The following is a 16,344-nucleotide window of genomic DNA, read 5'->3' on the forward strand; positions in this document are numbered from 1 at the left end:
AAATTTTTTTCAGGTGACATCATCTTCATTATACAATATCTCGTAGAGCATCAAAAGTGCAAGGCCAACCTACCCTACATAGCAAGTACCAGATAACAGGGCTACATAATAAGACCTCATCCCAAAATAGAAAAATAGTATCTGGGAACTGGAGAGTTTAGTAATAAAGTATGTGTCTTGCATATACAAGGCCATTAGTTCAAAACAAAACATGTCCAGGACACTGCCCCTTTCCAGCTTAAACTTTCCACAGTACTGAACATACTTGTTCTGTAGGTCAAAAATACGCTGACATTCCTCTTTGTAACGCTCTTGATGCTCAGCTACAGAAAACCTTGATCCACGGGCAAATTTACTCATGGGCCCCTCTCCAGAGCGAGCCTGTTCTGTTGACATTGTACGGACCACATCAATAACTTCCCAGCGGGACAACTTTTTAATCTATGAGAGAAACGCAGAACTATATATATGCATATATAACTAATTTAGCAATGTATAAGGACAAACTAGGGCCATTATTAGAAACACAGATAAGAAAAATAAAACTAAAAGAAGTTTAGAAAAGTTTGGGTAAAGTATTTAGGCCCTATCATGATCTACATCATATTAAAAACCCAGGTAGTTCTTTACACCTTCCTACTTTTCTATCTGTATACAAAGCCTCTTACTCAGAGTTTTCTTCTTCTACACCCACCTCTTCCTCAGGCACACCAAATTTACGAAGAAGTTGCTTGGCATTTTTCAGAGACAGGCGACGAAGGTCTGCATCTGTTCCTGTGACTGTCTTTTTCACTGGCTGAGGCTCCTTATCATCCTGTCTCAAACAAAAACAAGTGAGAATCTGAGCTGAATTCCTAACAGTAAGCATCTATGCCATTCTGGCAAATGAACCATTTCCATGTCCTCTACTCTATTTGTATCTACTGTAAACCTCATTCCTTTCTCTTTTGATTTCTAGAAATCATCTAAAGACTCTCACCTTCTGCTGAGTTGGTTTGTTTGGAATCTTCACATAGGAGAATCCTTCACCGCAGCCTGTGGGATCTGCTACTCCGGTCACCTCCAGGAGACATTTACCCTTCATGGCAGCAATGAAAGCTCTCGTAGTATTCCAAGGAGCAGTACGAACCTAAGATAAAGAAAAGGATTCTCAGGGTTGTATGAAACACTGTTCCACATCTAACCACTACCTAAAAGGGTAGAATAATTTCTCTGAACATTTTCATGGTTTCTTTTTTTTTTTGAAAGTAATTTTATTAAATTATAAAAGTTTCCATTTCCGCCCCTCCTCCCACCACCCTCCCACTCCCTCTCCTCCTCCCTCTCCATCCCTAAGAGCAGTCAGGGTTTCCTGCCCTGTGGGAAGTTCAAGTTCCTCCCCTCCTCCCCATGGTTTCTTAAATTATCCAAATATTAAGTTAAATATAGCGACAATCCAATGTTCAGTTTTCTTCTATGATACCTAAATCACAATGTTTAGAGATTCAGAGTACAATCAGGATAAGGGATATATTTATCAGTGGTGTTCTTCAGTCCATTATCCCTGGGATTTCAGTAGGTAGGGTTGGACCCTCATTCATGATGATCATGGTTAGAAGGACAACTCATTTTGTTGTCCAATTTTTTGAATGGCTTTCTTATTCTGATTTTTTACAGTAGGGTCTCTAGTCCAGGTTGGCTTGGAACTTGCTATGTATCAGAGCATAATCTTGAACATCTGATCCTCCTGTTACCAAAGTGATGGGATTACAGATGTGTGCTATCTCACTACACAAAACCTTCTTTTTAAAAGAAATAATGAGAAGCACTGATTTTTTTTTAAAAAAAAATGAGTGTTATGAGCCATAAAGAAGACTCAGTGATTAAAGGCATTTGCCATACAATCTTAAGGACTGGAATTTGGATCCAAGCATTTGCATAACAAGCCCTAGCCACAAATGCTTATAACCCCAAAGGTGGGGGAGAACTGTCTGTATTCTGTCAATCATGTTTTAAATAAACGCTGATTGGCCAGGCAGGAGGTGTAGGTGGGAAAAACAGACAGGAAGTGGAAATGATGCAAAGAGAGCAGGAGAATTCTGGGGAGGAGAAAGTTGATTCCTCCCACTCCTGCCCAGATCACCAAAGCAGCAGGATGTGAGCTGCCCCACTGAAAAAGGTACTGAGCCACATGGCTAACATAGATCAGAAAAATGGGTTAATCAAGATGTGAGAGTTAGCCAGTAAGAAGCCTGACCTAATGGGCCAATCAGCTTTAGAACTTACGGAGTCCTCTATGTGGGTGATTTTCTCTGGGACTAAACAGCTGGAGGGCGGGTAGGAAAGAAGCCCCAACAAACAGGCCCCCTCATGTTACACCCCAACTCTGAGGGATGTGATTCCCCTCTTCTAGACTCTGTAGACAGGCACATACACACATACACAAATAAATAAATCTTCAAAATTTTTCTTTAAGAAAAACTACAGAGCTGGGAGGAGTTTTATTATTACTAAAAAAAAAAGGTGGCCAGGCAGGGGTGGCACACACCTTTAATCTCAGCACTCCCAGGAGGCAGAGGCAGCTGGATTTCTGTGAGTTCAAGGCCAACCTGGTCTATATAGTGAGTTCCAGGACAGCTAGGACAACACAGAGAGAAAAAAAAGAGAGAAATGACTTGCTGCTCTTTCAGAGGACCTGGGTTCAGGTCCCAATGGCAATATCAGGTAGCTTACAAACAAGTACCTGTAACTCCACCTACAGAGAGATTCAATGCCTCTGGTCCTCCACAGGCACCCACCTACCCTCACTTACTTATGTGCACATGAACAGACACACATACAACACATACATACAATTATAGATAAAAAATACAAGTGTTGCCAGGCATGGTGGTATGTGTCTGTACTCTCAATAGTTGAGAGAAAGGTAGGAATATTTAAACTTTCCAGGCCAGACTGGGTTACAGAGCAAGATTCTGTCACTAAAAAAGTTTGTAAAACCTACTTCATCATCAATCTTCATCTGGAAATCTTCTTCATTTTCTTCTTCAGGAGCAAAAAAGGACTTCTCTCCATAGCCAGCATCCTGAAAGAGGACAATTCTATGTATAAATAAAGTCAACTGAAAAAACAGGTTTATTTTTTCTGAAAACAGTTTTACTGAATATCAAATACAAAATATCAAACCATATCAGCATAGAAAATGGATTCTGTAGTTTTAAATGCATGTATTACTGCTGTGCATTCTTGAGCTACTAGAAGATATGCCAAATTCCAAGAAATTTGCTGCCCTAGGGATATAGTTCATTGGCAGAATGCTTGCCTAGCATGTGCAAAGGCCCTGCGTTCACATAAAATGCTTTTTCTAGAACTATTTTTTAAAAAAATAATTCATTTTTATTTTATGTGCATTGGTGTTTTGCCTGTATGTATGTCTGTGTGAGGGGGTGTCAGATCCCCTGGAACTGGAGTGACAGTTGTGAACTGCCATGTGGGTACTGGTAATTGAACCCAGGTCCTCTGGAAGAGCAGTCAGTGCTCATAACCATTCAGGTATCTCTCCATCCCTCACACAAAAACTTTTCAAGGAACTCATGTGGATGTGTGAATAGCTAGGGCCCACTTATAAAGCAAACTAAACTAAAGAGAGATACTAACTATAGAATTTCTCAGTTGGACTTTTTCTATTCTAGCCTTTGTAGTATTTTAAATGAAAGTGGGTAATAAAGGCTCACAGGGAGTGGCACTATTGGGAGATATGGCCTTGTTGGAAGAAGTCTGTCACTGGAGGTGAGCTTTGAGGTTTCAAATGGTTAAGCCAGCCATAGTGTCACCCTTTCTTCCTACAGCCTGTATGTAAAACTTTTGGCTACCTCTTCAGCACCATGTCTGCCTGCATCCTGCCATGTTTCCTGCCAGGATGACAATGGATTAAAACTCTGAACTATAAACCAGCTCCAATTAAAGTTTTCCTTTATAAAGTTGCTGTTGTCATGCTGTCTCTAAAGACAATAGAAACCCTAACTAATAGGGCTGTAAAGATGGCTCAGTGGTTAAAAGACCTTGCTGCTCTTCCAGAGGATCCTGGTTCAATTTCCAGTATCCACATGGCAGTTCACAGCTGTCTGTAACTCACAGCTCCAAGAGATCTAACACCCTCAACACAGGTATACATGCAGTCAAAACACCAATGCATATAAAAAAATTTAAAAAAGAAACCTTTACTAAGACAGTCTTATATACTATACATTTCTAAACCATACTTCCAGTTACCACCTCTGCCTATATGGGAATCTGAAAAGACCCTTTCCTGTTTGTTTTACAGAGGAGTCACCACCCAAATTAGTGATCTATCATTTTTAAAGAAGGGCAATAGGACTTAAGTCCCTCACTGAGCCTTACATTGACATTAGCTTTCCCTAGAATCCATACACACAGAAAGTACCTCATGCAGTTTAAATTGCTGAATAACTGCTAATAATCTAGTAATTATCATCTCTAAAGTATTCACTTCTATCTCTCTGAAAAGAAATGTAGACATAAGCAGTACCTAACAAGAAGAGGCTCACCTTTAGTCTCTGCTCTGCAGCTATCATGCTATAATAAGCACAGCACTGTTCTGGTGATACCATAGCTCTGATCTCCTCTTCTGTTGGTAAACGAAAATCAGACTTCAACACCCACCAGTTTGAATCCATTCCTGGAAAAGATACAGAAAAACTGTTCTGATTTAACTGAAAGTCATATTTCTTTAGGATTATGAGAGTATCACAGAGAAGACAAGTAGTCACAACTAATGACCTGTACGTTTGAAGTCGGCACAGAGCTTTAGCCTCTTCCGGATGCTGCTTTCTGAATGTGAAGGAAAGGCTTTCTTTATATCTTCCATCCTGATCCGCCGTGGCCTATCTTTACTCTTCCAAAAGAGGCGGTAAATAAAAACCTGTCCAGTAAGTCAAATACATTCTTATTACATAAAGAAAGGATAAAAGTCCTCACCAGGTTCCCTTCCCCAACTAAGCCCAGATAATGTTTTCTTCTTTCTATTAGCACATGCATCTTAACCCAACTCCTGCCTTACCTGCAGAAAGTCTCGGATGTGTGTATTGGCCCTTTTGGAGTTAGGACCAGGCACTTCAAACAAGGGACACTGCTGGCCCACCACAAAAATGTCCACTAATTCTCGAATATAGTAACCCTGCCTTGTTCGAATGATCAAGAAGTCAGTCTCTGGCATCTTATGAAGATAAATTGGAGCACGAAAAAGATTGTTCTCAAATGCCTAATGAAAGAAAACCACAAAAGTTATTTACAAAGAAACCCTAGAAAATTCAGCCAACTACCGAAAAAACTAAAACTTACTATTTAAATTCATTAGATCTAAAGTCTATACAACAAAATAAGCAAATGATATGGAATATCAAACAAGATTATTATTATTTTGGTTTTTTGAGACAGGGTTTCTCTGTGTAGCTTTAGTTGTCCTGGAACTCTCTCTGTAGACCAGACTGGTCCACAACTCAAAGATCTGCCAGTATCTGCCTCCTGAGTGCTGGGATTTAAAAGCCTTTGCCACCTGGCTGAGATTATTTTTTCTACCCACTGTCCTTTAGAACTTAACAGACAAAAAAGAAAGAAAAACTTTAAAAATAGAGCCAGGAATGGCAGTGAATGCTTGTAAATGCATCATTCAGGAGGATGAAGCAGGAGGATCAGGACAAGTTCAAGGCCAGCCTGAGCAATGGCATGAGACTGACATTCAAAATGAATTGAGTCAGAGCAAGGCATAGTACCATATTCCTTTAATGCCAGCCTTAATTAGAAAAAGTAGAAAGATTACAAATTTAAGGCCAGCCTTGATTACATAGTGAATTTGAAGCTAGTTTGGTTGCATGAGAAACTCCTCCCCACAAAAAGAAATAAAGTGGGGCTGGGAGATGGTTCAGCAGGTAAAGTGCTTGTTGTATAAGCATGAGAACCTGAGTTTGGATCCCCAGTACTCACATAAAAATTGGAGCATAGAGTTATAGACCTATAATCCCAGTGGTGACAGGGTGAAAATAGTGGAGACAAGATCCTAGAAGCCTGCTAGCCAACCAGTCTAGGCAAAACTATGAATTCCAGTATCTATGAGAGATGTTATCTCAAAAAATAAGGCAGTGAGTAATAGAGAAAGAACCAATATTGACCTCTGGCTCTGACTTCCACACATGCATATAATCACACACATATTGGAGGAGGAAAAGGTGTTATAACACATACCTAAAATCCTAGTACTTGGAAAGTAGAGGCAAGAGGATCAGGAGTTCAAGGCCATCCTTGGCCACTTAGCAAGTTTGAAGGCAACACAGGCTGAGAGACTTGACACACACACCCACACACACACAAAAAAACTCAAAGAAATGAAAGTATATGGTTTAGATACAGAAGAAACAACCTTTTCCAGTCACTGTGTGAAGACACACAAGTCAAAGTTTCTGAGCTTAAGTTTCCTCAGCTACAAAATGTAGGATACCTAAAATACCTATACTTCATAGGACTGTTATGAAGAGCTTTATAAATTAATATAGTATGTACTTCTACCCTACAGTCTCATACACAAGAGGTGAAGACAAAACAATTTTGGGGGGGGCGAGGTCTCACAGAAGACCAGGGATGTCTCAAAATCAAGGCAATTCTCCTATATCACTTAGATTGTTGAGGATTACAGGCATGCTACCATCAGGCCTGGCTTCAGAATATTTCTGAATATGTTAGCTAGTTAATTAAAAATAAAACAAAAATGATGAAGCAAAGTATTCAAAGAAACAGAATGAACAAAAAACATAAGAGTAGTTGGACAGAAATATTTGAAGTGGAAGTAGAAGCCAGAAAGAGATCAATTATTATAAGATTTGAAGCTAAAGTAAAGTATTCCCTACCACCAACAAGAGAGCTGGTGAGATGGCTAAGCAGTTAAAGGTACTTGCTGTTCTATTATGAGGCCTGAAGTTCTAATTATTTCCTTTTTTTTTTTCCGAGACATAGTTTCTCTGTAGCTTTGGAGCCTGTCACGGAACTAGCTCTTGTAGACCAGGCTGGTCTCAAACTTACAGAGATCCACCTGTCTCTGCCTCCCTAGTGCTGGGATTAAAGGCGTATGCTACTACCACCTGGCCTGAAGTTCTAATTTTAGCACCCACATCTGACAGCTAAGATAAACCTATAACTTTATATAGAAGAAATCAGACACACCCTCTTTTGCCTCCACAGGTGAATTCACATGTGTGCACACACAAATAATAAAAATAAATTGTCTAAATATCCTAATAATGGGGCTGGACATGGTTTAGTGGTTAACAGTGCTTGCTGCTCTTCTAGGGGACCCAAGTTCAATTCCCAGCACCAACACGGTAGCTCACAACTGTCTGTAACTCCAGTTCCAGGGGATCTGACACCCTCACACAGACACAACGACAATGCACAGAAAAAATAAAAATAATTTTTTTTTAAAATCCTGATAACGATAATGTCAGACAGTGGTGGCACCATGCTTGTATTCCCAGCACTCAGGAGGATTTCTGAGTTCCAGGCCAGCCTGGTCTAGAGTGAGTTACAAGACAGCCAGAGCTATACAGTAAAACCCTGTCTTGAAAAAAAAAACCAAAGAAACAAAAATTCTACTAATGAAAAAGGAAGACTTTCATCACATTGATGGAGAAATTAAATTCTTTTGAGGGGGAGGAGTAGAGACAGGGTTTCTCTGTGCAACGGCCCTCCTTGTCCTGGAACTCACTCTGTAGACCAAGCTGGTCTTGAACTCGGAGATCCTCCTGCCTGTGTCCTGTGTGCTAGGATTAAAGACTCGTGCCACCACCACCCAGCTGAAAAATTAAATCTTTTTTTTATTGAGACAAGGTTTCTCTATGCAACAGTCTAGCTGTCCTAGAACTTGCTTTGTAGACCATGGCCTTAAACGCACAGAGATCCACCTTCCTCTGCCTCCCAAGTGCTGGAATTAAAAGCTTGTGCCATCACTGCCTGGCTGAGTAATTAAGTTCTTAATGTTCACTATAGAAAAAATTACAGAAGGCAGTAAATAATTTTTTTAAAATTTAGTTACATTTTAACGTAGTGTATGTGTAAATAGGTGGACACATATGTGTTATGAAGTAAATATGAAGTAAAAGACAACTTGCATGTAAATTCTGGTGTGTCATGGTCCTTTATCACAGCAATAGAAATCCTCAGACAGAAAAATTGGTACCAGGATCATGAATATTGCTGTGATATATCTGACTGTGTTTTTGGAGGATCTTAAAAGGAGTCTGGAATGTTGGAATGAAAAAGCCACTGAGTGCTCAGAGTTTAATCATCTGTTCTATGAAGACTTCTAAGATAATGCTGAGAACAGTACAGTTGATGGAAATATGGCTTATGAAGTTTTAGATGAAAGTCTGAGAGTCCCTCAAAGACTACTAGGACCACAAAAGTGAAATTTCCTACTCTGACTTCTGCATGCACATTTATCCACACTCATGTGAATGTGATCTCTCTCTCTCTCTCTCTCTCTCTCTCTCTCTCTCTCTCTCACACACACACACACACAGAGGCACACAAACACGCACTACAAAAAGTTGGGCATGGTGGTACACAACTATAATTCCAAAGTGGTGGAACAGGAATTCAAGACCAGTTTGTACTACATACGAATCCTGTATCAAAGAAAAAAAACCAAAACCTAGAGCCATCGAGATGTCTTGGCAGGTAAGAATGTTAGCCATCAAACTTAAACCTGACTCCTGTAATTGCCCTTCAACCTCCCTAACACACACACAGTGTAAAAAAAAAAAAACTATAAAAGTAGTCACGAAAGATGAAAGAAGATGGAATGGCTAAAAACCACCAACAAGAAACCTCAAAGAAAATCACAAGAATAAGAAAGCCAACAATAATGAGAATCTGGTGAGGAGGGCTAAGGGTGTGGCTCAGTTTACCAGACTGGACTCAGACTTGCATACACAAGGCCCTGGCTTTAATCCTCCAGCACTACCTACTCCACAAACCTAGAAGGAAATGATTTTTTAAAAAAACTTTGCAGATGTAGAAAAGTTAGCAAGAGTGACAATGGAATAAATAAAGATACAAGAATAAAGGAATGCTTAAGATTGCTATGGACGCTGTGTCACACACCTGCAATCCTAGCACTTAAAATCCTAGCACTCTGGGAAGACAGAACCATGAGGGTTGCTACAATTCAAGGCCAAACTTGTCTATATACCAAATTCCAGGTCACTTCTAGACTACAGATTAAGTCCCTATCTAAAAAAGAAAGAGAGAAAAAGGGAAAAGATCAGCTCGAGAAATGAAATGAGAGGGAAAAAAAAGGTAGACATTTCTGGAGACTGGTCCCAAACCATTTGTGGACCTCCATAATTCTTTTTAAAAAGCTACTGCCAGCTGGGCTGTGGTGCACGTGCCTTTTAATCCCAGCAATCAGGAGGCAAAGGCAGGCGGATCTCTGTGAGTTCAAGGTCAGCCTGGTCTACAAGAGCTAGTTCCAGGACAGGCACCAAAGCTACAGAGAAAACCTGTCTTGAAAAAAAAAAGGGAAAAAAAAAGAAAAGAAAAGAATCTAAAAGCTACTGCCAGAGGGAACTAAAACCTTCAGAAGAAAGCGCGCGCACGCACACACACACACACACACACACACACACACCAAAACCCAGCACTTCCTTCTGGCGAGACTGTAACATTCAAGTACGGTTCAGTATTCACAATAGCCACAATTAATTATCATCAAAATGCACCATTATTTTGCAGCACTAGACACAAGGTTAGGGCCTTGAACATATTAGGTAAGTGCTCTACCACTGAGCTTATATTTCTAGTCCCTCAAATATACTAATTTTACATAAAAATTTAAAACACTCATAACCTACATTAATTCTAGATATACTTCCCAGTGTTTTGGGTTTGCTTTATAGTCCTTAAACTTGTGAGCCTCCGGCTTGTGCTTTCCTAGTAGAAGGATTGCAAACTGTCACCACCCACACCCAGCTACCAGCGAGTATTTATATATTTTTTCTTTATTTCAATTTTTTAATATTTTTAAATGATTTATTTAACTTTATTTTATGTGCACTGGTGTGAAGGTGTCAGATCCCGTGGAACTGCATTTTCAGATGGTTGTAAGCTGCCACGTGGGTGCTGGAAATTGAACCCAGGTCCTCTGGAAGAGCAGTCAGTGCTCTTAACCGCTGAGCCATCTCTCCAGCCCTATTTCAATTTTTTTTTTTGAGATCAGGTATCACTGTGTATCTCTGGCTGTCCTAGAACTCACTATGTAGACCAAGCTGACCACAAACTCACAGAGATCCATCTCCCTTCTGTTGAAATTATATGTGTGCATCACCACCACCGCCAATGGCCAGTGTGTATTTTCAAAAAGCTGTGTTATATTAGTTCATATTTGCAATCTCAGCACTCATAAGGCTAAGGATTGCCCCAAAGTTTGAGTCCAGTCTAGGCTATACAGTAAGTTTCAGGTCAGTCTCTGCTATAGATTAAGATCCTAGCTCAAAATACACACACACACACACACACACACACACACACACACACACACACAACTCAAAAAACAAAAGCATAAATCAAACAATAAAAAACACTCACTGTTCCATGTTCAGTCTAAAAAATATCTAAAAGAATAAGAGAATTATTAAGAAAGTTTGTCTCAAATTTTAAATTATATTAATCTTTTTGTTTTGCTGGTTTATCAGACTCAAATTTACAACATAGTCAAGGATGTCTTTGAACTCCTGATCTTCCAGCCCTCCATGTCCAGTATATTATACTAATCTTTTATGTTTAATTATTTAATCTTTATTTATAAAAAATGTGCGTGAGTGTTTTGCCCTCATCTATGTCTGTGCACCAGATGCATGAAGTGCACAAGGAGGTTAAAAGAGGGTTCAGATCCCCGGGAAGTAGAGTTACAGACGTTTTTGAGCTGCCATGTAGGTGTCAGGGAATCAAACTAAGTCCTGTGGAAGAGCAGTCAGTGTTCTAGATGCTGAACCATCTTTCCAGACTTTGCCTTTTTTGAGATAGGGTCTTACTACATAGCCCTGGTTGACCTGAAACTCAATATGTAGACACAGGTTGGTCTCAAATTCTGCTTCCCAAGTGCTGAGAATAATGGTGTGCATCACTACACCCACCAAACCCAGTGGATTATTCTACCTTATACCGATACACGAACAGTACCTCAATCAACCAAAATTGTCTCTTTCTGGGCAAACTTGCTCCTCATCTGTCAATTTCCTTAGGAGAGAATAAAGACAGGAAATAATTCTTCACCTGCAGTAATTGTCCAGGATGAAGAGAGCCCAGAAAAGGAGATGTATGGCAATAAACAGTCTCTCCATATTTGCAATCTGGGGCACCAGGATCTTTTCCAGGTTTCTAGGAGAAACAAAGCAAACTCAGTTAGACTCACAGAATAATACCAAAAACACACATGTAATCTTCCATAAGCATAGCATTTGCCGTTAGCAAGAGACACCACTCTTTTTTTTCCCCAAGAAATGTATATGATATAATAGATGTTCACAGATTATCACTACATACCAAATTATGGTTGTATTGATAACAAACATTTCAGGGACTGGAGAGATGGATTCATGGTTAAGAGCACTTGCTGCTTAACCCAGGTGGTGGGGGCACTGGGAGGCAGAGGAAAGCAGATCTCTTGTGAGTTCTAGGACAGGTTCCAAAGCTACACAGAGAAACCTTGTCTTGAAAAACCAAAAAAAAAAGCACTTGTTGCTCTTACAGAGGACACAAGTTTGGTTTTTAGCACTCATGGTGGCTTACAACCATCCAAATTTCCAATTCCAAAGGATCTGACATGCTCTTCTGGCACCCTCAGCCACTAGGTACTCATGTGGTACACATACATACATGCAGTGAAACACTCATACACATAAAATAAATATAAATAAATTTTTTAACACACACATACACACTTCTTTGAGCACAGACTCACCCGTTTATAGTAGTTTTTTATCTTGGTTGCCATGCCAACTTGCATCATTAACGGTCCATTTTCTTCACTGTATTCTGCAAGAATAAGGTCTCCATCTTTGCCAGTGAGGTCCTGAGGGGTGCGCATAAAAAACATCTCTCCACCACCAGAGGCTTGCCTCTCCTGCTCTCTCATCTGTTCAGAATAAAGACAATATAGCCTATTTGCAACAAGAAGATAAACTACACACATTGATATCATCCAATCTGAGACAATACCAAAACATTCTTTATCATGTCATTTTTTTCTATTTTATTGTGAAAACTTTCAAACATATCACTAAAATTGGAAGAATAGTACTCTGAACATTCTTAATCTCACTACTTAAACATTTTCACTATTTATCTGCAAATTTTCTACAGATTTTAGTAAACCAATTTTGAAAGCTACAATATTTTAGCCTTAAGTATATTCACATTTATTTTCTAAGAATAAAGATATCTTCCTGAATAACCAAAATAAAATTGTTTCACACCTGAGAAAATAAACAATTCTCTAATATTATCTAATATCCAATATAGCCTCCCAATCTGTACTCCAATTAACTTACAAAACATTTTCTTTTTCTAATCAGGAGTCAATTATACCTTTGCCTTCTTTTTGATGTGCTTCAGCAAGGGCTGGACTGAGTGTGGACCTGGCTGCGATAGTGCCCCAAAGGAGTACTTTTTTAGAGGTGGTCGATGGAACTGCCGGAGTTTGATGGGTCCCATATGGGTGGGAAAGAAGGGTTGCCGTAATTCTACTGCTGGAATTGAATGCTAAACAGGAAACAGAAGAGTTAAACACTAACTCCTTCCTAGGCAAGATTTACCCACACCCTCCATCAAAACAAAGCAGCTATTTGTACCTGGATAATATTTCCTCCGAAAGTACCTCGAAGACCCTGTTGTTTGGGATAGTAATATTCATCATTGGAGAGATTCCATGGATCTTTCACTTCTGGCTGAGACATGTTCTAATGATAGATCAAATAAGCTTCAGTCAGACAACCCTTTCCTATTATCTTTCTTAGTACTTCTAAATACCAAGTTCTTTTCATTCCACAAACCTGCTGTGGTTCTTCCTTGATGACACCTGTCTTTCCTAAGAGAATTCGACTCTTCTTCAGAGATGATTCTTTCTTATTCTCCTTGGAAGGAGAATTAGAAGTAGCTTCTTCCTTCTCATCGGGGATCTCTGAGAATGTAACCAAAAAACTTTGGAATTGCTATTCCTAAATGCTCATTTTCTTTCTTTCCTCCTCTTCCCTTTCTCCTTCTTTTTTTACAACCCTCCCACCTCTTCCCCACCTCTCTATGCAGAACTAAGGATTGAAACTAAGGTTTAACACAAGTTAGGCAAAGATTACCACTGAACTACATCTCCTGCCCTCTTGATCTCCTTTTGCATTATTTTTAAATAGGATCTCACTAAGTTGACAAAGCTGCTCTGGAACATATTTTGTTGCCTATACAATCCTTGAACTTAAAGTCTTCCTTCCTTGGCCTCCCAAGTAGTTGAAACACATGCCACCAGGTCCAACAAAAATTCCTATTTCCCATGGATATCTTGAGTTTCTAAGTAGATCTCTCACTCCATTACCAGATTATTTTTAGTTGGTAATTCACTCAACTATATGCATGGTTTTTTTTTTGAGACAGGGTTTCTCTGTGTAGCCCTAGCTCTTTTGGAACTCGCTTTGTATACCAGGCTGGCCTCAAACTCATAGATCTGCCTGCCTCCCATGCTGGGATTAACAGCATGTACCACCAAGCCCAGTTTACATATCTGATCTTAAAGATAAAATTTTCAACATTCCTGTGAGTGTTTTCTAAATACTCAAATACTAGAAACTGGCAGCTACAACTTTTTTATTTAAAAAAGATTTATTTATTATTTATGTATCCAGTGTTCTGTCTGCACGCTTGCCTGCATACCAAAAGAGGGCATCAGATATCATTATAGATGGTTGTGAGCCAACATGTGGTTTCTGGGAAATGAACTCAGGACCTCTGGAAGAGCAGTCAATACTCTTAACTTCTGAGCTATCTCCAGACCACTATAACTTTTTTAAAAAAATCATTACCTAAAAGGTTTTAGTTTTGGGGGGAGAGAAAGAGAGGAAAAGAAGGAGGAGAAACTGCAGTCATGATAAAAATATATGAATTTATGAATACATTTAATTAATAAAAAAGTTTCTAGTTTTTGGCCTCTCTAACCTTTTTGGTCTCCTTTTGCCCTTTGACATTAACAACAAGATGTCAAAGATAAACAACATTGGCTTCTGTCATCAACATACCCAAAATCAAGTTCTCATCATTGGGATCAAGTGTCAAAACAGGAGGTTCCAAAATCCGGGGCATGGCTTGGGCATCCCAAATGATATTGTCCTCCCAACGTCCATATACCAGATCTTCATTATCAATGGGGAAAATGGAATACCAAGGTTTATCATCATCTAGTGTGGCTGTAAAACCTGGCCAAAACAAGAGGAGAAAACAGTAACAAACAAAACATTAATACTTCTTTCAGTCACAATTCTAGCAAACAGAAAAGGAACAAGTGTAGTGTAGATACTCACACAGCTATTCAAAAGGAAGCTACTTGATTTCATGTACATCTCACTTTGACAGAAACTACTGCTGACAAAATGTTCACTGCAATACTGTTCATAATACTTAAAACTTAAACAGCCTACTTACTAAGGGACTAACTAAATAATTATGGTGAAGGGCTAGAGATGGCTCAGCAGTCAAGAGCAGTGGTTTACTACTGTACCTCCAGTTCCAGGAGATCTGATACCCACACACAGACATAACTACAGTAAATGCACATAAAATAAAAATAAACAAATTAAATAAAAAATTAAGGTGAGCTTGGAGGTGGCAGCACACATCTTTAATCCCAGCACTCTAGAGGCAGAGGTAGGCAGATTTCTGTGAGTTCTGGGTCAGTCTGGTCTACAGAGTGAATTCCAGGAAAGCCACAGCTACATAGTGAAACCCCATCTCAATAAACTATATATACACATTGGCATATAGGTATATATACATATTGGTATTTAACTATGTTAACAAAGCAATTATTGGTAAGTAAGAAAAATGGACTTCTAAGAATATTATGTATAAAATGAGAATATTATAAGCTTGGGAAGATGAGAGAAAGATCATGAGCTTGAGGCCTGATTGGCTACACATCAAGATCTTGCATCAAAAATACTATGTAACTGAGTTGGGTACGGTGGTACTCTCCTTTAATCTCAGCACTTGGGAGGCAGGGATAAGTGGAGGCTAGCCAAGTCTACATAGTAAGACTCTGTCCCCCCAAGAAAAAACTTCAAAAGAAAAACTATGCAACTAATAACATATTTACCTAGAATTGAAGAGAAAAATCTTTTCATAAGATTTTAAAAATTAAGGCATTTTTATCCATGTGGTGGTGGATCATGCCTTTAATCCCAGAATTTATGGGGCAGAGGCAGATGGATCTCTAAGTTCAAGTCCAGCCTGGTCTACAGAGCTAGTTGCCAGTTCCAAGATAGCAAATGCTACACAGAGAAACCCTGTCTTTAGAAGGCCAAAAAAAAAAGACATTTTTGAGTTGGATGTGGTGGTACATATGTATAATCTAGCACTCAAGAGGTAGGGTCTGAGAATACTGAGTTCTAGGACAGCATGAGCTATATATTGTAAGACTTTAAAAAAAATCTATGGTGATATGGCCTGAATTGTGAAATGAATCCAAGATAACTAAGAAAATGTGGACAATACAGAATGGTTTAAAGAGAAATAAAAAACTAGAAATAACCACTGCAAAATCTTTAGTATATTTTTTAGTCAGATTTTTGTTTATACAGTTTTTTATATTTACAAATGGAATACCAAATATGCTGTTTCGTATCTTTTTTTCTTTCCATTTTAAATGCTTCCTGGCATTTACTTCTAAACACAGTACTCAAGGTGCTAAGGCAAAAGGATTAATTCAAGTTCAAGGCAGAATTTCATGCCTTGTCGGGCAATGACACGTTTTTAATCCCAGCACTTGGGAGGCAGGGGCATGCGGATCTCTCAGTTCGAGGCCAGCCTGGTCTACAAGAGCTAGTTCCAGGACAGCCAGGACTGTTATGCAGGGAAACCCTGTCTCGAAAAACCAATAAATAAATAAACGAATGAATGAATGAATAAATAAATAAATAAATGAAATGAAACCCTGCCTCAAAGAGTCAACTAATCAAGGCGAATTTTTAATATGTCCCCATCCTCAATGTTGGTTAAAGGGTTATCAAGATCACCAAGAACAATTTTTGAAATCGCCAA

At 39.1% G+C, this 16,344-nt stretch overlaps 1 protein-coding gene across 5 annotated transcripts in view; it reads right to left on the reverse strand.

The window, feature by feature from the left end:
- Positions 1-16,344, reverse strand: part of Taf1 (TATA-box binding protein associated factor 1) — a 69,393-nt gene that overhangs the window by 37,801 nt on the left and 15,248 nt on the right. For all 5 annotated transcript variants that reach the window (XM_048417742.3, XM_048417738.3, XM_048417741.3 and 2 more), the window contains exons 9-21: positions 14,328-14,504; positions 13,098-13,225; positions 12,897-13,004; positions 12,634-12,807; positions 12,008-12,181; positions 11,320-11,424; positions 5,060-5,260; positions 4,780-4,921; positions 4,548-4,678; positions 2,984-3,064; positions 980-1,129; positions 695-814; positions 266-441 (exon numbers count right to left, since the gene is read on the reverse strand). In XM_048417742.3, coding sequence (XP_048273699.1) covers positions 266-441; positions 695-814; positions 980-1,129; positions 2,984-3,064; positions 4,548-4,678; positions 4,780-4,921; positions 5,060-5,260; positions 11,320-11,424; positions 12,008-12,181; positions 12,634-12,807; positions 12,897-13,004; positions 13,098-13,225; positions 14,328-14,504 — 1,867 coding nt within the window. The remainder of the gene's footprint in view (positions 1-265; positions 442-694; positions 815-979; positions 1,130-2,983; positions 3,065-4,547; positions 4,679-4,779; positions 4,922-5,059; positions 5,261-11,319; positions 11,425-12,007; positions 12,182-12,633; positions 12,808-12,896; positions 13,005-13,097; positions 13,226-14,327; positions 14,505-16,344) is intronic.

The sequence above is a fragment of the Myodes glareolus genome, chromosome X (genome assembly GCF_982192425.1).
Source record: "Myodes glareolus chromosome X, mMyoGla1.1, whole genome shotgun sequence".
In the NCBI taxonomy this organism is placed as follows: Eukaryota; Metazoa; Chordata; class Mammalia; order Rodentia; family Cricetidae; genus Myodes; species Myodes glareolus.